This window comes from Triplophysa dalaica, chromosome 16 (assembly GCF_015846415.1).
Source record: "Triplophysa dalaica isolate WHDGS20190420 chromosome 16, ASM1584641v1, whole genome shotgun sequence".
Lineage (NCBI taxonomy): Eukaryota > Metazoa > Chordata > Actinopteri > Cypriniformes > Nemacheilidae > Triplophysa > Triplophysa dalaica.
The window spans coordinates 17,562,606-17,587,045 of record NC_079557.1 but is presented as its reverse complement, the minus strand read 5'-3'; the positions used below and the strand labels follow the sequence as shown (position 1 = coordinate 17,587,045).

General features: G+C 41.9%; 1 protein-coding gene across 1 annotated transcript in view; it reads left to right on the top strand.

Moving 5' to 3' along the window:
- Nucleotides 1–6,986: 6,986 nt before the first annotated feature.
- The window catches only part of mgat4b (alpha-1,3-mannosyl-glycoprotein 4-beta-N-acetylglucosaminyltransferase B), a 268,079-nt gene continuing 250,625 nt past the window's right edge, over nucleotides 6,987–24,440 (top strand). The window contains exon 1 of the mRNA XM_056769376.1: nucleotides 6,987–7,269. Coding sequence (XP_056625354.1) covers nucleotides 7,173–7,269 — 97 coding nt within the window. The 5' untranslated portion in view covers nucleotides 6,987–7,172. The remainder of the gene's footprint in view (nucleotides 7,270–24,440) is intronic.

Sequence of the window (24,440 nt, the reverse complement as noted above, 5' to 3'; positions counted from 1 at the left end):
GGACGGATACATTATTAAATGTTTGTTTTGATCAAATTCAAAATTAATTTATTAATCAGTTACTTATTCACATAATTGCTTATTTATTTTCTATTAAGCCAGCTATTCAAGAATAAAAACGTTTAATGCAGTGCATTTTCTTAGTTAAGGTAATAAGCTATGTTTTATTGTAGATGTGTGGTTGTCTCTGGGCTCTGTAACACTCTGTATAATAGAGAAATATTAAATAACCACACATATTCATATTAAGAAGTGTATACAGAAGAATAGTGTATACCAATAAATCAATATACATAACCAGTTGCATTTACGTCATGACAGATGAAGGCATTACAAAAATAAGTATCTATTGCACAATGTTCGAGTGGCATATCAACATATGCTGATCAGCGAATGACAACAAAGTACCGCGAGAGTGATTAGAAAGCACCGCTTGCTATTTCCGGTGTGATGACCTCAAGTCTGTCCCAAAATACAGTCCCATGTACCCTTTTGGACTCGTGCCATGTGCCCTATAGGTCTGCACTTCCTGACGTCACCATGTGTGGACTCAGGAGGTCCATGAGACCGCATTGCGCCATTTGGGACAGGTCCTGAGATCCTGCGTATATCGAGTCCCCCCTTGAAATCAGTCCCCTTTAGGACCCAGAGTGATTCTATTGGCTGAAAGAATGTCTATTTGGATACTCTTTTCGCGCCTGATTGCAATTCTTACAAAATTAGATGACGAAACATGTCACTAGAACTTTGCCAAAATGACCATTAATGTCTTTTACATTATGTGCTTGCTATGCTAGTATGTAAATGAGGCTGTAGGTAGTGAAATCAAACAAATATCGTTCTAAATGTTTTAGTTAACTTACGTATCCACTACCATAGCATAGAACTATGTGGTTAGCTTGCGATTGCCAAAAAAAAGCTAGCCCTTGAACTAACCGAACATAAACAAAAATTTGAATTTTTGTACCAGTCGGGGTCCTAAAGGAGACCGAATTCCAGGGGGGACTCAATACCTCATGAGACTGGCTCTTGCGGTACTTTAAAGCCACACTTGAATGTCCCATGGCGTCAGCGCTGGTCCAAGTTGTACAACATTTCTAACCGGCATGCACTGCTCCAAGTCAGATTTTGATCAATCTGTGCAGCACCGCATCAAGTCGAACTCACCTAATATTTATAGTAGGCTTCAGACATATACACATGCCTGCAAACCGGTTCCAGGAAACGTGTCGTGGAAAATCATAGCAAAACGTTGCGCACCGTTTGACCTTCAACACGTCCCTGGGCGGCGTTCAGCCCTTACAAAACGTTGCAATCATTTTTTTTTACGGAAACGGTCGTGGACAAACACCATGTTGTGATGACGCAAGAGTTGAACTATTGCAGCTGAGATGACCATTCTTTGTGTTCTTTTTGAAGAATTTACCTGTTGACTACTGCAAAATAAATCTCTTCTAATATCTTCAATTGTTGTGTATACAGAGCTGCATCAGACACATTTTAACGACTTTACTTGAAACCATTATGCAAGCTGTCTCTATAATTCCGCGTGGGTTACATACATGTTGCTGCTGATTGGGCTGCCATTCTTGACACACCCACCAAACAAGAGAAAGCGTATCTCAACCCCGTCACAAACCATGAAACATGTCGTTAAAGCGTAGCAAAACATTGCGCACCGGTTTAAACTGAACATACCCCTGCTGTGACTGCGGTGTGTCACATGATAAGCAGTGCCACGTCGCCATGGAAATGTTAAAGTGATAGGCTACCTTCTTAATGGTCGCTTTGGAAAATCTAGTCCATTTTTTTTCCATTCCATTTTCTACCGCTTATCCAAATTACCTCGGGTCACGGGGGAAAATCTAGTCAAACACTGTTAATAGTCACTGTAACTAGTCAATCACTGAACGGGTGTCAGGTGTATCCAAGCTTCAGGAATATGGTTTCACAGCCAACAGGCAGAAAAATTAAAAGCTCTCTGACTCTGGTGACTTTTGCTGTTACTTTTTCCCCTGTTAATTATTAAGGGTTTCAGAACACATTGTTTGGTCTTATAAGAAAAATAAAAAGACTTAGAGAAACAAGCCAGGACTCGTTAGAAATGTCTCTGCCAGGGCATTTGAACGACGCTGACAGCGAGTCGATGCAACCCCTAGGTCCGGATCTAGAGCTCCGGGTAGCTAGAGAGGCTGAAAAATCTTAGCTCCGGGACCTAAGTAAGTAGTACACATTGTTTTTAAATCGCCTTTCTTAAATAATGTGTAAAGCACGTTAGCGACTTAACCTGAGACTTTACATTGGTCCAAAGACAAGTGTCATGTCGTAACATTAGTGGTAAAACGCATCACGCCCATCGGTTCAGAAGACTTGTGACCGATCATTTCTATAAAGCTTACTCATTACATCGAAAGAAAGTTATAGCAGTGTCTATCTCTTTGAGTTCAGTGTTTTCTCATATGTCATAAATGCGACAATACGGATCGAAACAGAGTGCGCATTTGTAAGACTACCTGGTTGCTGATCTTTACATACATGTCTGTCATATAACATTACAAGTATACTGAATGCACGTTTTTGCCTATATGCGTGTTTATGTCTCTTAGTAATATGCATGCACATGATGATTCATCAATGGCCAGCATTTCAAACAGCATATGTTGTTCTATCTGGGTTTTTGTCTGCTCCATTTAATTCGTATTTATGAACAAGGCATTAAGGTGTTTTTTATTGCAGTTAGTGTATTGTTTTGGTTGGATTGGGCAATACAGACGTAATTGCGCTTTACGCCATATTGCTTCTCTTGATGTCATCCAAAGCACATGTGTAAGCGTTCTACATCATATTTTGCTTACGGAGAGGGGAGTAGAAGCTCATTTGCATTAAAAGAGAAACATACAAAATCGGCACATTTTTTCCATTGCAGCCACGAATGTTCAACATATTGTAATGAAAGATATGTGGTGTATTTTGAGCTGAAACTTTACAGAGACATTCTGGGGATACCACTGACTATTTTTAAATGGCAGAAAACACCTGGATTTGCGGCCCTTTAAAAACTAATATTTAAAGGAATATGACTTGGCCTGAAAAACTATTTCACTTAAATTATCTCAGTAATTTAAGAATTATTTTCCCTTTAATCCATGTGTCCTTGCAACCTTATACTCATAGCTAACTAAGATGTTTCCACACTGTTTCTCCCTAATTTTTAACAACATAATAATTAATATGCACACTATATAAGTTTGGAGACACCCATCTCTATTACTTTTTGATTAAAAGGGGGTTAGTGAAAACATGAAAATGATTAAATTGTGTCATGATTCTGCCTCCTTAGTCATTGTTTTCTAGTCTAGTGGCAGAATCATGGCAGATCCCTCATTCTCTCGTTCAGCATTCCCTCAGTCTTCCATTACCCACACCTGTCCCTTTTTAAGTAACTGGCAAACTTGCAGAGTGCATCGAGGACGTTAAACATTGGATGACTAGTAATTTCCTTCTTTTAAACTAGCAAAACGGAAATATTACTTATAGCACCAAAAACACGTAAACAGAACATCTCCGATTACAGCCTGCAAATTGAAGGCTGCACTGTTACTCCAACAAATACAGTTAAAGACCTAGACCTATGTTAGACGGCAACCTGTCACTTAAAAATCACATCTCAAATATCACAAAAACAGCCTTCTTCCACCTTAGAAATGTTGCCAAATAACAAAATATTTTATGTGTTGCTGATGCAGAAAAGCTTATTCATGCATTTGTGACCTCAAGACTTGACTACTGTAATGCTCTACATAGTGGTTGTCCTGCATCATCAATAAACAAACTACAATTAGTTCAGAATGCAGCTGCCAGAGTGCTTGCCAGGTCAAGAAAATACGATCACATAACCCCAGTTTTATCATCGCTTCACTGGCTACCCATTAAGTATCGTATTGATTTTTAAATTCTTTTAATTACTTACAAAGCTTTAAATGGTTTAGCCCCTACTTTCTTAACTGAGCTTTTATCACATTTAGTGGTGGGCATAGATTATTTTTTTTAATCTAGATTAATCTAGATTAATTTTGGAATTAATCTAGATTAATCTAGATTAAAATGGCTCATTTGAATTCTGCCGAAGGCATTCAGAATATGTGTGCTACCCAAATAATGAATAAAAGTAAGTCTTTGAGAACGGGTTTCTCAAGCCAGGTGGCGCATTAGACCAGGGGCTCATCTCCTGTTTCCAAAATGCATCTCAAATTGCTTGAGAAAGCTGTTCTACTATGATAATTGGTGATGAAAATTAAATTATGTTCAATAAGATGAACTTGTGTTTACTTCCGCATTAGCTAAGGGATGATTTGCGTTTAGGTGGTAGGCTACTTGAGACTGGAAGAGCTCCTACAGTACATTTACATTTAGTCATTTAGCAGACGCTTTTATCCAAAGCAACTTACAAAGAGTTAGGGAGCAACAAGAGATGTGTCATACAGGAGCCATAATACATTAGATCTCAATACAAAGTTACTGGTTTCAACTAAAGCTAGACCACTACCTGTTGAGAGAAAGTGTTTTTTTAAACCAATCCCGCATTGCACAAGGTGCTAACAACCTTAGTCTTGTCGATGTTTCTATTGGGAAGCTTCTTAAAAATGAATATTCCCTGAAGCAAACCCGGCGGCTTCATAGCTGCATACATGTTAGCACGTCACGTTTGATGCGGTAATTTCACAGTAACGTTATGTTGTGTTCAGACCAAACGCGAATGGTGTGTCAAGCGCGAGTGATTTATGTGTTAATGCAAAGAGGCAATAGACCTACTTGCTGCTTGAATCGCGCGAATGAAGCCCTGGTTATGAGATGAGGAGGCGGCTTGTGCTTCCGCGAATGACGCGAGTTGAAAAATCTCGTTCTCGCCCCGTACAGTGCAGTTAAGCTGGTATACATCCGCGCTAAAATATCAAGGTGAAAGTCATCATAGCTTGCGTAGTATAGACCCAGCTCCCTACCCAACTTTGAGAATAGATTAACGGCGACATTTTTTTTATCGCGCGATAAAAGTCTCATTGCGTTAACGGCGTTACCACCACTAATCACATTACAACCCATCACGCTCTCTACGATCTCAAAACATGGGACTTTTGATGACACCTAGGATAACTAAATCCACTAAAGGGGGTCGAGCTTTCTCATACGGAGCACCTAAACTCTGGAATAGCCTTCCTAATACTATTCGAGGGTCAGACACACTCTCCAAATTTAAATCTAGATTAAAGACATATCTTTCAGCCAAGCTTTCACTTAATGCATAGTTAATGAACAGCAGCTACGCTAATTATTCTCCTGCCTTCGCCTCGGGATGCCCATCCCGAGGTAGGAAGAAATTCCACCAGGTCCAGATGATCGACATATGCCCATCCCCACGTAGAGATTACGCCAGCAACAACTCCAGACTGACTGTCCATCCCAGCTCCATCTAAGGCAATTCCACATCCACCCAAGATAAAAACGACCATCGGACCATCCCAGCTCAGACCACTACATCCCCAACCAAGAGCAAAGAAGGACTACTTGTCACATTAATGCTGAAGTTACACTTGGTATTTAATGCTAAACTTACATCATAAACTTTTTCTCCATTAATCAATCATTGGAGTTTGGGTTCCTTGCCACAGCAGTGCAGTGTTGGCTTGCTCACCGGGAGACTGCATTTATTTATTTATTAATTAGATATTATTTATTCGAATGTTGTTGCTTGTTCTATAAACACCATGCACTGTGCTGCGTTTTACCTTTTCTGTTTTTCCTGTTTGCCCCTGTAAAGCTGCTTTGGAACAATGCACATTGTGAAAAGCGCTATATAAATAAACTTGAATTGAATTTAAGTATCCTTTGTTCGTCTCCCTATTTAATGCCCTTGTTTTTGCTGTCCTGTGCCAGTTCGTTTTGTATGTTAACGTGTCATGTGCTGTAGTACAACATTTACTACCTGACCCTGTGGACAACCTTGCCTGTTTGTTGAGACGTTGTGTCGGTTCATATTTAGTTTAGTTTTTTTGCCCCAAAATGGAAAGTCCTTGTTTTGTATATTATTATTTAGTCCTGTCTTTGTTACCCAATCGTGGGCTTTTGTTTTGTCTCCTGCTTGTTAATAAATCTTGTTTAACACCCCTTCACTGCCTGCCTGCACTTGGGTTCTTCTCAAGAGGGACTTTACATAGACCATAAGAAATCTAGTCGTTTTCTTTAGAAGAGGGACAGCGGTGAACAATAGACTTTAGTTATGCAAAATATTAGGTGTTTTTTATTTATTAGAAACATGAACATCTATTACTAAACAGCCAAAAAACATAATCAAAGCCTCAAAAACAGCACAGGAATGGCTCCTTTAATGTCATGATTGATTGTGAACTGCAGTTACCCAAAAAATTACAAAGCATTACATTATGAGACTGTCTGTGAAATTCGGGATTAAATCTCATAATCCAGTTAAAAGATTACGAAGTTTGATTTCACAGTAATTTCAGTATGAGTTTAATCTTGGAGTTGGATATGGCCACATTTGTTATATTATTAAATACTGGTTGTGTTGTCACAGAATGTTTATATGTAGACACATTACATAATGTCACACATTGTTCTATTCTATTCTAACATTCTATTCTATTCTAACACATTTCTAACATGGTTTTACAGAAAAGCCCAGGATGTACAATTTAAGATAAACCAGGACTAGGACTTTTGCCATTACCATTTGTATAACCATAGTTTAGGGACAAAATATAATTGTTAAAATATGGTTACTGTAATAAACCAAAGTTATTAGGTCAAATGGCTTTCATGTATATCTTTAGCAATATTAATAAAACATGTCCACTATATTGCACACACAATGAATTGAATTGCTGGCACAAGATGTGCATTTTTCCTTTCTGACCACAAGGAGGAGCAACTGTGCAAGACCGGGCGCACAACACGGGAACGAATACATTTCCACGCACACACACACCCTCGCGTATAAACGCCGTCATCTCTCTTTAAACCCACAGTCCGTCTTTGGGCACAACATCCTCGTCTTTCCTCATGCGAGCACAGCTGTCATTAGCGATCGGACGCACCATACGCTATACGCGCTTAAGCACACGGTTCGGTTCGGACATGATACCCGCGCGGATCCGGAGATGAGGATCAGAAATGGCACCTTCCTAACAGTCTTACTATTCGGCTTATGTGGGCTAATATCGTTATCCTGGTACACAGCATTCAGCAATTCAAAAGGTAGGACAGACTTGGGACTCTGGGGGCGTGTGTTTACTGTGGCCATATGTATAATGTGTTTAATGCAATGCTTTTTTGCATTCTGTCATGCATCCTAATGCAGCACTGAAGCATAGCTGCACGATACATAAACAGCTGTCTGTGGAGACATTCAGTTTGGCGTCTGTGTTTGAGCCTTCTATGTTCAACTGTTCCTGAAACTATCCAGAAGGCCCAATGATATTTACAAAAATAAATGACTTTAAGCTATAAATAGGGTTATGTAATGACATTAAAAGCGAAAAATGCAAACATATCTACTTCACCTTTTATGCTGATATTTTACTTTGGTGATTAAAATAGGGTTGCCAACATTGGCTTTTTGGTTGGATGAGACTGATCTTTTTTGGTTGGTTTGTTGGTTGGTTGGGTTGTGGGTACTTGGTAGAGGTGGGGGTGTAGATGAACTATAAAAAAAGCTTCCTAACATTACAACTTAGGGGTGTCATATAGCCCTCTATAATGTAGTTTGTGAATTCACTAGTTCCCTTGTCAGAAATGATTTAGGATTTGTAGATTTGAATGTACATTTAGACAATCTCAAAGAGATTTTTGATGTAGATTTGGGTTGATAAATTCCAAGTTTTGCATTATGATTACGTCAAACATAAACATTTTGTCATAAATGGAACACATGGAAAGCATTTTTGATAATTGATGATAATTAAAGGTGCCGTTCTTTAGCTGTTTTGAAGCTTTTGATTTTTTTTAAATACTGTAGAAACTGATTAACGTCACACACAAAAAAACACAAGGAAAAACACACTTCACACAAACAAGTCGCTCTGTCTAAAGCACTGGCAAAACTGTATCGCACGCATGAGACCTGCAGCATGGCCAGAGCGATCCGAAAGCATACAGAGCTCTCTGCTCTCAAGGTGCTTCAATGTCATGTGCCAATGGGTCTGTGCAACAATAAATTATGTCGAACACACCTCTTGTTTTAGAAGCAGCGTTTCCCATACAATGCATTTACTTGGGCGGTCCACCCAAGTACATTTATGGCCACCCAAGTATATTTGGCGTCAAATTTTTTTATCCATCTGTGCTTATGACTCTATCTGTGATCAAATAACTAGTAGATAAACAGCGTGTAACAAAATCTCCATAAAAGGAAGGAAGGAGGCGGGAACCTGCAAACATTTAAACATTTAATAAAGTAATATAACAGCCGGCGGCCCCTCACGGACGGCCGCCGGCGAACAAAACATAATATAAATACAAACACAAACACAAGTTCGGGCCGGTCCACTCTCTTCGACGGTCTGGTCGCTCGTTCCTTTTATATGCTCCCATCTCCTACGTGATTCGAGGCCGGTGTGCGCACAGCTGGTGCTAATTCACAATTACTCACCGGACTCGAACCACGGTCTCGCCCCGCCTACTCTACTACATACCCCCATCACCCCTCACAGGCCGGGGGGTACCCTCCTTCGGGGGGGGGTGGGGTGGGGGGTATGCAGCGACGAGACGAGACAACGGAGACGGGAGCCCTCGGAGCGACCGGAAAGAGAGAGGGGAGAGAGGAAAAAAAAAAAATTATAGTCCGGTTCCCCGACATGCTGCCGCTCGTTCCTCAACCAGCCGGAGTACTCTCCTTCGCGGTGCCTTGCGGTGGCCCTGGGGCTTCGGTGGACGGCTCGACCGTCCGCCCCCTGGCGGCCGGCGGTGGCTCCTCCTTTATCTGGGAGTCGGGGCGGGTTCCCCGTCCCCTGCTCCTCCCCCTTGGGCGGACGGACGCAGGCTCCGGCCTCTGGCAGGCGGTGGCCGCACTGGGCACTTCCGCCCCCTGCTCCTCCCCCTCGGGGGACGGACGCAGGCTCCGGCCTCTGGCAGACGGCGGCAACCCCCCCACTCCCGCTTGGACGACAGCCACCCCACCTCGACCCAGGGGCGCGGCAGCAAAGGTCGCCGTTCCACCGAAGCTTTGACGGTGGCCGCACTGTGCATTTCCGTTTCCCCAGAGCCACCGCTTCGGGCAGCCACTGGCGGACGCCCTTCGTCCGCGCTGCCCGAACTCTCCGGCACCGCGAGGCCACTCGGCGGCGAGGACTCTCCGACAGCATGTCTCTCCTTCCTCCCGGGTTTCGGCACCACTGTAACAAATCTCAATAAAATGGAAGGAAGGATGCGGGAACCGGCAAACATTTAAACATTTAATAAAGTAATTTAACAGCCGGCGGCCCCTCACGGGGGACCGCTGGCGAACAAAACATGAACATAAATATAAATACAAACATAACATAAGTTCTGGCCCGGTCCTCTCTCTTCGACGGTCCGGTCGCTTGTTCCTTTTATATGCTCCCATCTCTTACGTGATTCGAGGCCGGTGTGCGCACAGCTGGCGCTAATTCACAATTACTCACCGGACTCGAACCACGGTCTCGCCCCGCCTACTCTACTACACAGCGCTTACGCGTCTTGACTCCTTCCTGACTTGTTTGGTGTGAGTCAGAGCATGTGAGCGAAGCGGAACGTTAATATTTCTTGCGGAGCGGAGAGCGCCTTTCTGAAAATTCTGCTCTGCTCAGTCAATATTCACTATGCCCTCTTGGTCATTCATTTTTTTGCTGCTGGATTATTGTCCTAAGTACACCGCATGAGCCTGAAGCCTGAATAATAGCACAACGGAATGCACGTCAACTACAAATGCCTCGTCCATTTGCGGAGGTGCGCAGCCGAACGAGGTTTGATACTGGCTCATTTCAGTTAAAAAACATTTATATTTATTTCTCTTAAGAAGACACTGTGTCACTTACCCAAAGTAACAGTTGCATTTCTGAAATATAACCTGAATAAACCGAGGCCGACAAATGTGATCTTCGGAGGACGCATGCAGCCTTCGAAGACGCAGTTATTTTGTCCAAATTGAGTACATTCTAAAATGCTGTAACGATTGAGGTTTGACGGTTTAAGAGCGAATTTCCCCTTGTTTTGTGCTATTTTTCTTGAGAGCCCGTTTATTTTGATTGTTGTACTATGGCAGCTATATGTTCACAGAAATAAAGTAACTAAAATCTGATACACCTTATCAGTTTTTATAAAGTTATTTTAGGCACTCTTTAAATAAAAAAATTACTAAATGTATTTGCTTTGTAGGAAACCTTTTCCTTATTGAAGCAGAGACCAGGAGACGTTGGGATATCTTTCAGAGTCTTTAACAGAGTTTCACTTTATTGAGGACTCGCTGTCCGTTGCTGTAGTCATCAAAGTCTGATTCTAGCTCAGCACAGTAGAGTTTTATACCTTTCAAGGGGGCGGGATACATAGAGGTGGAGACGATTTACACAAAGCATGCAAATGCAGTACAGGAATCAGGCCGTTTCCGGAATTGTCCCAGCCACGATCTCATCAGCATTACAGTGTCATTCATGCATAGGTGCTAATCCAATCAGCATGACAGTATTGCCCATACCTTCACATGATCAAAGAGACAAACACTTAGCTGTGCCTTGAGTTTAGCATTCACCTTTAACTTGGGACTCTGCCCAATGGTCAGGAAGTGCATAAAGACAAAGGTTAATGTTTCAGACACCTGGGCTGCCTGACTTGGTCTTCTTAGAATGTCAACATCCTTACCTCAAAATGTGAAACACAATGTACATAACTTTCTTAGTTTATATACTATTACATTGGAACCTAGATATAACATTTTATAAATTTGTAATCCCAAGGCTGTAATGTCACAGAATGTTAGACTGAAACATACCTGCTCTTTTTCAGCAGGTATGACATTATTCAAGAATTTGATAAAAAACTGAAAACAATTAGCCTTACAAGACACATTTTATGTCAGAGCGGGATTTGTGAGCGGAGTGTTTGCTTGGTCCATGAGCGACTGAGCGAAACACACAATAATTGAGCATATTTTTTTAATACTCACCATTTATTTCCTATGTCGTTCATTTTTAAGGAAGGTGAAGGAAGCGATCGAGCCCGTCCCTCCAGTCAAGATGTTTAGCGGGTTTACAGCCCATATTTAATCATCCCCAAGAAAGCCGGGGGTTGCGCCCCATTCTAGAGCTGAGTACCCTGAACAAGCACATACACAAGCTGCTGTTCAGGCTGCTCACGCAGGAGCGCATCCTGACGACTATTAGATTTTAGGATTGGTTTATAGCAATTTCATCCCTCCCTCCTCTTCGGTCTGTCCCTGTCCCCACAAGTCTTTACGAAGGCGTGCGAGTACTCAACTATCTCGATGACTGGCTTATCGTGGGACACTTGTGAGATCTGTTGTGTACACACAGGGACCTGGTGCACAACGGCGTCGCTTATGGTTATCACATCTCTCTGCCGACGCACCGTAACCCCTTGGTCTTCAATGACCTTTCTATGGATGGGGGTACCCCTTGGGCAGCTTTCAAGGCACGTTGTGATGATGACAGACGCCTCCCTGCAGGGTTGGGGTGCCGTATGAAAAGGCCACGTAGTGTCGAGCGATAGACGGGCCCTTGCCGGCGATTGCATATCAACTTCCATGAGTTGTTGACTGCGCTACTTGCACTAAAGAGGCTACAACCTCTCGTGCAGGACAATCACGTGCTGGTGCGATCGGACAACACATCTGCGGTGACGTATATCAATCACCAGGGTGGCATTCGCTCACGGCAGTTAACACAACACAACCTGTGACGAAGTCCCTGCGAGCCACACACATTCCGGGCAACCTGAACCAGACATCTGACATGTTTTCTCATCAGTTGACGCTTCGCAGAGTGTGCCAAATCCACCCCGCTCAGTCCAGCTCATTTGAATGCAGTCCGGGCTGGCACAGGTTGACATGTTTGACTCCCTGGACACCACCCATTGCCAGCTATGGTACTCCCTGTCCGAGACCCCCCTTGTCACGGATGCCCTAGCACACTCCTTCCCCTCCAGTGACCCTCATTGCACAGGTTCTTTGCAAGGTCAGGACTGAGGAGCACTATTGCTACTAGTTGCGCCATACATCCCCAACCGGACTTGGTTCTCGGAACTAACGCTCCTGACAACAACTCCCCCTAGCCGATTCCCCTGACGAGAGACCTCAACTCTCAACTCAACTTTATGTATAAAGCGCTTTTTAGAATTTTCATTTTTACAAAGCAGCTGTGCAAGAGACATATTGACTATAAGCAAATCAATTTAAGCAAAAGACACGCATGCACGCACAGTGAAAGCACACATTAAAGATTAAGGAGAGAGAAACACAGGTCAAATATTAAACAGATTATATATATGCAATACTAATTATGTAAATCTTTAAAATTTGAATTCTGAAGCAGCCCCCCGGCGAGGCAAATAGTGCAAAACAGTATGCAAACAGTGGCGAGGAACCCAAAACTCCAATCAAGAAAAAAAACTCAGGAGAACCCAGGCCCAACAAGGGGCTTACAGTTCCCCTCTGGCAAAAGCTGCTGGCTCTGCACAAGCTTGACAGTGCTTGCACAACAAGGCTAGATAAAGATAAATACATTTACTAATAAGGTAAATTATAGATTAAAAATTATAATTTATAATCTAATAGCATTTTAAAAAAATGTGTGACATGCTGTCAAGTCGATGCATCCTCCTTTTTCCAGCTCTATCATCTCAGCTGTTGTCAGGTCTCCGCATCCCATTCTACGCTTTGCCATCAGGTCTGGGCATGAACTGCATCTTGCTTGCTGTGGTAACCTTGGAACAATGAGAGAAGACTGGCTGAAGGAAGAGTACTGTTCTGCACTCTTTGATGCAACAAGTACATCAGTTGTTGTTCCTGGTTCCGGTTGATCTAACTAATGTAGCCTAAACTGTCAGAGGATGATATTATGGAAGTGTAGTGTATGCAAGACTTAAAAGAAGTATTTTTCGTCTAGATTCAAACTGACAGAGTGTGTCTGCCTCCCGGACAGTGTAGGGAAGACTATTCCAAAGTTTAGCCGTTAGATATTAAAAGGATCTTCCACCTGCACTTGATTTTGAAATTCTAGTATTACCAGCTGACCGGACGCCTCAGAGCTTAATGCAAGTGGAGGACTGTAAAACAATAGAAGTTTGTTCAAATACTGCAGAGCTAAACCATGTAGGACTCTGTAGGTAATAAGCAAGATCTTAAAGTTAATGCGATGCTTTATAGGTAACCAGTGCAAGGTTGACAGAACTGTGCTAATATGCTCATACTTTCTAGTACGTGTAAGAACTCGAGCTGCTGCGTTTTGGACCATTTGACATTTTTGTAATAAGCCTACAGGGCAACCACATAACAGTGCATTACGGTAATCTAGTCTTGATGTCATGGATGCATAAATTAACTTCTCTGCATTTGACAGTGACAGCATATGACGTAGTTTAGATGTATTCTTAAAATGGAAAAACAAAATTTTACAGGTGTTGGTGACATGGCTCTCAAATGACAGATTACTATCGAATAGAACGACTAGATTTTTGGATAACGATGAGGGTTTCATGGAGCATCTGTCAATAGTTAAGTAGTGTTTTTGGTTATTACGTACAGTGGTTTTCGGTCCAATAAGTACCACTTCTGTTTTGTCTGAGTTCAGTAATAAAACGTTGTTACTCATCCAGTTTTTATATCGACTATGCATTCCATTATTCGATGGAACTGCTGTGTTTCATGAGGTTTCGAGGAAATATAAAGTTGAGTATCATCAGCATAACAGTGAAAGCTAACTCTGTGTCGCTTTACTAAATCTCCTATAGGTAGCATGTATAATGCAAAGAGCAGAGGCCCTAAGACTGAGCCATGTGGTACACCGTATTGGTCTTGCGATTTGCGTGTCACCCCATTGTTTGACACGCAATTTGTTGCTACAAATTGAAAATGGTCAGATAAATAAGACTTATTATTTACTTACATTTTCATTACCATTTAACAAACGAAACTATTTCGTTAATGCCAACATAATTTTTTAGTCTATGTAGGAGTGTGCTGTGGTCAATGGTGTCAAATGCAGCACTAAGGTCTAGCAGCACTAAAAACGAAATGGAGCATCTCTTTAGTAGTAGGGTCTAGCATGCATGTTGTTGATTTAGATGATCTAATGATTTTAGACAGTTCATCGTGATCTACAGTAGAAAATAATTGCAATTTCTCCTAAGGCTGCTGTATTTAGTTTATTAAGAGGGTTTCACTTCTGTTGGCATTATTATATTTTCTTCTCTAATATCTTGGATTTTACTTGTGAAATAGTTCATAAATTCATCACTTTTATGGTGATATCCACAATCTGTAGTAACTGATGATTTATTTTTTGTTAATTTAGCCACTGTGTTAAATAAAATACCTAGGGTTGTGGTGGGTTGCTTCTTCTTCTATCAAAAGTATGGGGATCTAGACGTTTGTATGGCTTTGAGAGATTTGAGACAATTCAGACAGATAATAGAGAAATGTATCTTTGGTAGTTGAAGTAATTGTTCTAACATATTTGTAACAAGGAGTTTGAATTGCAGCTGTAGGCCAGTGAAGCAAATATAATATCAGATAATGATCCGAAATGTCTACACTCTGCTCAAGGATTTTAACGTCGTCCACATTCATAGCGTAAAACAGTATTAAATGTAAAGTATGATTACGAAGGTGAGTGGGTCCCGACACATGTTGACTAACGCCTATGGAGTTAAGAGTGTCTTTGAAAGCAATTCCCAAGGCATCTGTATCGTTATCTACGTGGATGTTAAAGTCACCAACGACAAGGACTCTATCTGCGGCGAGTACTAGTTCTGAACCCACCAAATACAATCTGTTTGGTGCCCTGGAGGCCTATATACAATAGTGTGACGTGCAAGGCGGGACGAGAGCCGTGAGGGAATGACGCACCACAACAGCCATGAAGGTGAGAAGTAGGAAATGGGGGACTTGCTTCCAGCTGCACTCAGCAAGCAGAGTGAGTGACAATGAGTGTCAGCTGCACGTTGCATCGGCTCCTTATATCTCACGATGGAAATCGAAAGCATAAAAGGACGAGCAGCAGAGTGTACAACGAGAGAGGACCGGGTCCGGACATATGTTAAGTTTGTATTTACAGTTGTGTTCAAAATTATTCAACCCCCAATGCTGTAAATGGTTTTAGGGAATTTAGTGTACATTTGTAATTGTATTCAGAATGAAATCCTACAAGGACTTCTTAAAGAACCATATGCAACTAAAATGACATCAATTAGTTTTGTAATACAGTAGTAAATGTTTCTTTTGTGAACTCTCATTGACATAATTATTCAACCCCTTAAAGACTACCACTCTGAAGAACAGAGGTTCAGTGAAGTGTTTTCAATCAGGTATTGAAAACACCTGTGGATATCAGGGAGCAGCAATAAAGCCAAATAAGCACCAATTAGGCAGCTTTAAAATGACTGTGATACTCAGCTCCTTCTAGACATTTACTGGTGTGGTTACAAACATGGTGAGGTCAAGAGAATGGTCCAGGAAGACAAGAGAACAGGTGATTACTCTTCACAGGAAGGGCAATGGCTATAAGAAGATTGCAAAGATGTTAAACATACCAAGAGACACCATAGGAAGCATCATTCGCAAATTCAAGGCAAAGGGCACTGTTGAAACGCTACCTGGTCGTGGCAGAAAGAAGATGCTGACTTCGACTGCTGTGCGCTACCTGAAGCGTAGAGTGGAGAAAAGTCCCCGTGTGACTGCTGAGGAACTGAGAAAAGATTTGTCAGATGTGGATACTGAAGTTTCTGCTCAGACAATATGGCGCACCCTGCGTAATGAAGGCCACCATGCCAGAACTCCCAAGCGCACCCCCTTGCTGCAGTATGCCAAAAGTCATGTGGACAAACCACAGAAGTTTTGGGATAGTGTTCTGTGGACTGATGAAACAAAATTAGAACTGTTTGGGCCCATGGATCAACGCTATGTTTGGAGGAGGAAGAACAAGGCCTATGAAGAAAAGAACACCTTGCATACTGTGAAGCATGGCGGGGGGTCAATCATGCTTTGGGGCTGTTTTGCTTCTGCAGGTACTGGGAAGCTTCAGCGTGTGCAAGGTACCATGAATTCTCTTCAGTACCAGGAGATTTTGGATGACAATGTGATGCAGTCCGTCACAAACCTGAGCCTTGGAAGACGTTGGACCTTTCAACAGGACAATGATCCCAAGCATACCTCCAAGTCCACTAGAGCATGGTTGCAGATTAAAGGCTGGAACATTTTGAAGTGGCCATCGCAGTCACCAGACTTAAATCCGATTGAGAACCTCTGGTGGGACTTAAAGAAAGCAGTTGCAGTGCGCAAGCCTAAGAATGTGACTGAACTGGAGGCTTTTGCCCATGATGAATGGGCGAAGATACCCGTAGATAGCTGCAAGACACTTGTCAAGCTATGCTTCACGTTTAAAAGCTGTTATAACTGTAAAAGGATGTTGTACTACGTACTAAGATTGAATGTCACTTGGGGGTTGAATAAAACTGATAATGATGTGAGCTCAGAAAAGACATTTGTGGTTATTTCATTATAAATGTTATGTTATATTTGTCTGACCCACACGTGCCTCTTTGATTTAATTGTAAGCAGGATGACTGAATGATCATAATCAATGTCAAACCGACCAAAACAATCAATTTCAGTGGGGGTTGAATAATTTTGAACACAACTGTATGTTCTTGTGGCCACCTCACGGTCGACTGCCGGCCTTTCTTTTCCGTGTTATTATTTGTTTATTTTGATTAAAGTTTCGCCAGTTCCCGCCTCCTTCCTTCCCTACTTTGAACTATGTTACAAATAGCTAGAATAACATTTTTAAATGTTTTGTCCATTGTGGTAGTTGTTGATATATGAAGTACCATGATTTCAAAATAATTGTATTTAGAGTTTGACTTATGGGAGATGCTAAAATAATTATTGTAAAGTGCAGCGACACCGCCCCCGCTGCCTTTTAGACGAGGCTTGTGTTTACAATAATAATCTTGGGGGACAGATACATTGAAAGTAATATAATCATCTGGTTTTAGCCATGTTTCTGTCAAACAGAGCATGTCTATCTTATGATCTGTTATCATATTGTTAACAAAAAGTGTTTTATTAGGGAGAAATCTATTATCAGCAATCCGAGTCGTATCAGGTGATCATCTGTATTTTGATCATGTTTGATTTGTTTAACGTTTTTTAAATTACTTTCAAGAGGTTTATGCATTATTTTATGTTTGCTATATCGGGGGACAGACACTGTCTCTATTTTATGATGTTTGGGAGAAGGGATTATTACATGTTGTTCCTTTTGTGTATTCTGCAACGTGATACGGCAAGCAGGGAGTTGGTTAAGCCATTCTATCTGCTCCCCAACCTGGGCCCCAAAGAGTCAAGCTTTAGCGTTATTAAGACTTTGTGCCATATTTCTAGATGGGAGGGAAGCCCCATCCCAGGAGGGATGGAGACCATCTCGTTTCAACGGGTTAGGTCTGCCCTCAAAACTCTTCCAGTTATTTATAAAAACTATATTAATCTGCAGGCACCACTCAGACAACCAGCCATGTAGTGATGATAATTTGCTATAAATCTCATCACCACGGTAAGCAGTAAGGGGGCCAGAGAAAATTACAGTGTCTGACATCGTTTTTGCGAGCTCACACACCTCTTTAATATTATCTTTAGTGATCTCCGATAATAACAATCTTACTGAATTTATGATTAGCCTTAGCCAGCACATTTAAATTTGACTTGTTGTCAGGCGCTCTGGTTCCCTGTAAACATTTGAATATGGTGGCTGGTGCCTCTATGTTAACGTTCCGGACAATAAAATCACCGATAACTAGGGCACTTTCAGCAGGTGTCTCAATAGGTACGTCACTGAGTGGGGCAAACCTGTTCTAGACTGATGTTTGTCCTGCGACTATGCCGTCTCACAGTCACAAACTTTCCCAGCTGCGGGGAATTTTCAATCGGAACCAAGCTGTGTGCGCTAACGTTGCTCGCATCAACAGTGTTTTCTACGGTCCTTACACTCTTACTATCCTCAAATAAAGATTGGATGTGAAACTCTAATTCTAAGATCTTCTCTGTCAGCCTAACTATTTCCCTGAAATTATCGCATATAAAACCCTCGCAGCTGACAGAGAAGGCTAAGCTAAACATATGACATGAGGTGCAAGTAACAATAATAGGAATAGAAGCCATGACTCACCGGGTATGAAGAGCAATTCCGATAACCAGGTTGCTCTATGAATCATAGTATATACGCTTAAAAATAGAAACTTTTAGCACACATGACAAACTCGAGGCAAGATGATATTCCACAGTATAAACAGAAAGCAAGCTAATACGCTAATGCTATGCTAACGGCGTTAAATTAACTATCAATTTTGGTTTATAATCTTAAATTATAAATAAATTAGCAACGCCAGTTATAGGTAAAGATAATAAAATACTCTAATATTAAGACCAAGTGCAAGGATACAAACTAGCCGCCGAAGCGATGTAAACAGCAACCGAAACCGGAAGTTTCAGCATCACAAAGGGGAAGGTTTCTCAGGGGAAGGGCACGTTGTGGCATCCAAGACCAGACCTCTGGAACCTCCATGTCTGCCTCCTGGACAGAATGAGGAGATCCTGAGTGGCCTACCCCCTGCAGTGGTTGAGACCATCACTCAGGCTAGGGCCCCAGCCTTTAAAGGGCCGCTAATCTAGGGGTTTTCTGCAATGTAAAATAGTCTGTGGTATCCCCAGAATGTCTCTGTAAAATTTCAGATCTCAAAAGACACCACATATCTTTCATTACAATATGTTGAAGATTCATGGCTGCATTGGAAAATGCAACATATGATGGAGTGCCCTTAAACATGTGCTTTGGACGAAAAAATCACCTCAATGCCTCATTCATAAATATGAATAAGATGGAAAAGACAAAAACATATGCTGACCATTTAATGTATGAAGAAGGTGGAGAAGTTCGCGATGCATCGCTGCCGGCGGCTAGTTTGTATCCTCTGACACTTGCTTCACCTCACATTTGTTCCTGGTCTTAATATTAGTGTATTTTACTATAATTACCTATCATTGTCGTTGCCGAATTATTTAGAACTTTATTTTCTAAATTTATATTAATTGAAGCGTAACGCCGCTAGCATATTAGCGTGTTAGCTTGCCTTCTGTTTACAGTGTGGAATATCATCTCCCCCTATTTGTCTTGTGTGCTAACTGTTTCTCTTTTTAAGTTTATATACTAAGACTCATCAAGCAACCTTGGTAAGTAAGGATTGCACTTCATACCCGGTGAGTTATGGCTTCTATTCCTATTGTTGTTACTTGCACATCATGTCATATGTTTAGCTTAGCCTTCTCTGTCAGCGGCGAGGGTTTTACATGTGATAAATGCAGGGAAGTAGTTAGGCTGACGGAGAAGATCTTAGAATTAGAGTCTCGCATCCAATCTATATTTGAGGATAGTAAGAGTGTTAGGACTGTAGAAAACACTTCGGATGCGAGCAATGTTAGTGCACACAGCTCGGTTCCGGTTGAAAATCCCCTGCAGCTGGGAAACTTTGTGACGGTGAGACGGCATAGTCGCAGGACAAAACATCACTCAACCGTTCCGATTAAAGTCTCGAACAGGTTTGCCCCGCTCAGTGACGCACCGACTGAGAAACCTGCTGAAAGTGCCCTAGTGATCGGTGATTCTATTGTCCGGAACGTTAATATAGAGACACCAGCCACCATAGTCAAATGTTTACCGGGAGCCAGAGCGCCTGACATCAAGTCAAATTTAAATGTGCTGGCTAAGACTAATCGTAAATACAGTAAGATTGTTAGTCATGTCGGCACAAATGATGTTAGACTCCGTCAATCGGAGATCACTAAAGATAATATTAAAGAGGTGTGTGAGCTCGCAAAAACGATGTCAGACACTGTAATATTCCTCTGGCCCCCTTACTGCTTACTGTGGTGATGAGATTTATAGCAGATTATCATCACTAAATGGCTGGTTGTCTGAGTGGTGCCTGCAGAATAATATAGATTTTATAAATAACTGGAAGAGTTTTGAGGGCAGACCTGACCTGTTGAAACGAGATGGTCTCCATCCCTCCTGGGATGGGGTTTCCCTCCTCTCTAGAAATTTGGCACACAGTCTTAATAATGCTAAAGTCTGACTACCTAGGGCCCAGGTCAGGAAGGAGACAGTATGGCTTAACCAACTGTCTGCTTGCCGTCTCGCGTTACAGAATACACAAAATATACAACATGTAATAATCCCTTCTTACAAACAACATAAAATAGAGACTGTGTCTGTCCCCCGGATTAGCAAGCATAAGATATTGCGTAAACCTCTTGAAAGTAATTTAATAAACGTTAAACATATCAAACATGAACAAAATACAGATAATCAACTGTTACGACTCGGATTGCTTAATATTAGATCTCTCTCAAATAAAGCACTTTTTGTTTACGATTTGATAACCGATCATAAAATAGACATGCTTTGTTTGACAGAAACATGGCTAAAGCCAGATGATTATATTACTCTAAATGAATCCGTTCCCCAAGATTATTACTATAAACACGAGCCTCGTCTAAAAGGTAGAGGGGGAGGTGTCGCTGCACTTTACAATAATTATTTTATCACCTCTCAGAAGTCTAATTTTAAATAATTCTTTTGAAGTCATGGTACTTCACGTATCGACACCTAATACTAAGGACAAAACATTTTTTAAATTTATTCTAGCTATTGTATATAGGCCTCCAGGGCACCACACAGATTTTATTAAAGATTTTGGTGGGTTCTTATCAGGACTAGTACTGGCCGCAGATAGAGTCCTTGTCGTCTGTGACTTTAATATCCATGTAGACAATGATACAGATGCCTTGGGACTGGCTTTCAAAGACACTCTTAACTCCATGGGCGTTAGTCAACATGTGTCAGGACCCACTCACCTTCGTAATCATACTTTAGATTTAATACTTTCTTATGGTATAAATGTGGACGATGTTAAAATCGTTCAGCAGAGTGAAGACATTTCGGATCATTATCTGATATTATGTTTGCTTCAATGGCCTACGGCTGCAAATCAAACTCCTTGTTACAAATATGGTAGAACGATTACTTCAACTACCAAAGATGCGTTTCTCAATAATCTGCCTGAATTGTATAAAATATCTAGCATGAGTAAAAACGTTGACGATTTTGACACTACTATTGAAAATTTTAACACTACTTTCTTGGAAATATTAGACACAGTTGCTCCTCTGCGTTTAAAGAAATTTAAAAATAGCAGCCCAACACCGTGGTATAATGAACACACTCGGACTCTAAAAAAAGCGTCCCGGAAAATGGAGCGCAACTTTAAGAAAACTAATTTAGAGGTATTTCGTATAGCATGGAAGGATAGTACTCGAAATTACAGGAATGCAATAAAAACGTCTAGATCCGCCTACTTTTCAACACTATTAGAGGAAAACCATCACAACCCTAGGTTTTTATTTAACACCGTGGCTAAATTATCAAAAAATAAGTCGTCATTGATGTCAGATTCTGATTATCAGCATAACAGTGATGAATTTATGAACTACTTCACGAGTAAAATCCAAGATATAAGAGAAAAAATTATAACAATGCAACCTGTAGTGAAATCCGCTGAACAAACTAACTACAGCACCCCTAAGGAGAAATTGCAATTATTTTCTACAGTAGATCACGATGAACTGTCTAAAATCATAAGATCATCTAAATCAACAACATGCATGCTAGACCCTATACCTACAAAACTACTGAAAGAAATTCTCCCAGAAATTATAGATCCTCTTCTCAGTATTATTTACTCATCTCTGACATTAGGACATGTGCCTAAAGCATTTAAGGTGGCTGTTATAAGGCCTCTTTTAAAAAAACCCAGATAAACAACAGAACGTCACACTCCCCGCTTGTTATAATGTATTATAACACTATTCATTTTTTACAAGAAGAACAACTGCTGAGACTGGTCTAGAATACACCCTTTGGGTACCCTGTCTAACCACCCTCACATCTATTTTGCGAACTTTAGAGTCTTTGCTTGGAATGGCGTTCACCACCACTCCGACAGGCCATTCATTCCGCTTGACCTGTGTATCCTTGAGCAGCACAACATCTCCTTCGCTCAGGTTTGGCTTGTCCACGTGCCACTTTCTCCTTGGTTGGAGTGACACCAGGTATTCTTGACGCCAGCGTTTCCAGAATGCGTCGGCCAACGCCTGTACTTGCTTCCACTGCTTGCCGTATAGGTCTTTAAGGTCATACTCTCCCACGGGTGGCAACACTGGGTCGACTTTCTGTGTAAGCAACATGGCAGGTGAGAGGACTGTGGGCATGTCTGGATCGGATGACACCGGAACAAGGGGTCTAGCATTCATAATGGCCATGACTTCAGACATGAGTGTGCTCAGAACTTCATGAGACAGGTGCGCAGTGTTTGTCTTTAACAGCAATGCATCCAGTATTCTACGAGCAATGCCTATCATTCGTTCCCACACACCACCCATATGAGAGGAATGGGGAGGATTAAATGTCCAAGTGCTGCTTTGATCGTGAAGGTAAGTATTCAGTTCTTGGTCATCAGATTTGATCTGAAGTTCCTTGCATGCCCCTATGAAGTTTGTTCCCCGGTCAGAACGAAACAGGCGGACGGAACCACGGACAGCTGTGAATCTCCTTAGTGCATTGACAAAGCTTGAAGAGGACAGAGACTCGAGCACTTCGATATGCACAGCTCTTGTTACCATGCAAGTAAAGATGACTGCCCAACGTTTATTCTCTGCAATGCCGCCACGGGTTCGTCTTGAGCTTATGGTCCATGGGCCAAACACATCGACACCTACATTTGTGAACGGAGGACCTGGGTCCAGTCGTTCAACAGGTAGGTTTGACATTTTTTGTTCTTCCATTCTTCCTCTCAGCTTATTACAGGTCACACATCTATGTATGATACTTGACACCAGTCTCTTGCCTCCAATCAGCCACAGTCCAGCAGAGCGAACAGCACCCTCTGTCAGATGTCTTCCCTGATGAGCAACGCTTGCATGGTAGTGCCTCACCAATAAGGTTGCTACATGGTGTTTTCTAGGTACAATGATTGGGTGTTACTCTTCCCAGGGTATGTCAGCCAAAGAAATGCGTCCTCCAACTCTCAGCAGGCCGTCCATATCCACAATTGGATTCAGTTTCCTGAGAGGGCTTGACTTTTGGATGACTTCACCTCTGGAAAGGCATTTAATCTCCTCAGCAAACGTGTCTTGTTGAGCATTTCTGATAACTATTAGTTTTGCTTGGGTAAGCTCATCTGTATTGTTGGTTGAGCCCTTTGCACAGGACCTGGCTTTCTGTATGAGCTTGGTAACGGCTCGAATGAGTGACTTCCAGCTGGAGAAGTGTTCAAATCGGTTTGACCCCAGCTCGCTTCCGAAGGCCTTGGTTATGAAGGCTTGGACCTGTGGGCGTATGTCTGCATCTGCTTCAGGGTCAATGAGCTCAAACTCCTCTGGCTGTGAGGTGTCTTTGGCTAAGAAGGCGGGGCCTTTGAACCAGTTGGTGTCTTTCAACATGGCTGCTGGCACTGAGCGAGTTCCATGGTCTGCAGGGTTGTGTTCTGTACTAACAAAGTGCCATTGTTCAGGGTTTGTTGACTCTCTGATGCGAGTGACTCTGTTAGCAACATATACATAGAATCTTCTGTTTGTGTTGTTGATGTAGCCCAATACAATACGGCTGTCTGTGTAGAATGTGACTTTGTGGATGTCTATGTCGAGTTCTTCTGTAATTAAGTCTGCCATTTCAACAGCTAGGACAGCAGCACAAAGTTCGAGCCGTGGAATAGTGTGCGGGGATGAGGAGCCAGCTTTGCCTTGCCCATGAGAAATCCAATGTGAGCATGTCCTTTTTCATCTGTTGCTTTGAGATAGGCCACTGCTGATATGGCCATAGTGGAGGCGTCGGAGAAGAGGCAGAGTTCTCTGTGTTTTGTGGAACACAAAGAAACAGACAAATAGGTTCTTTCAATCTGAAGCTGTTCTAGCTCACAGAGTGAGTCCGTCCACATTCTCCATTGTTCCTCTTTCAGCGCTGGCAGAGGAGCGTCCCATTCAGCTTGTTCTGCAGACAGCTCCCTGACTAAGGCCTTTCCTTGAATTGTGACAGGTGCCACAAGACCCAGGGGGTCGTAAAGTCCATTGA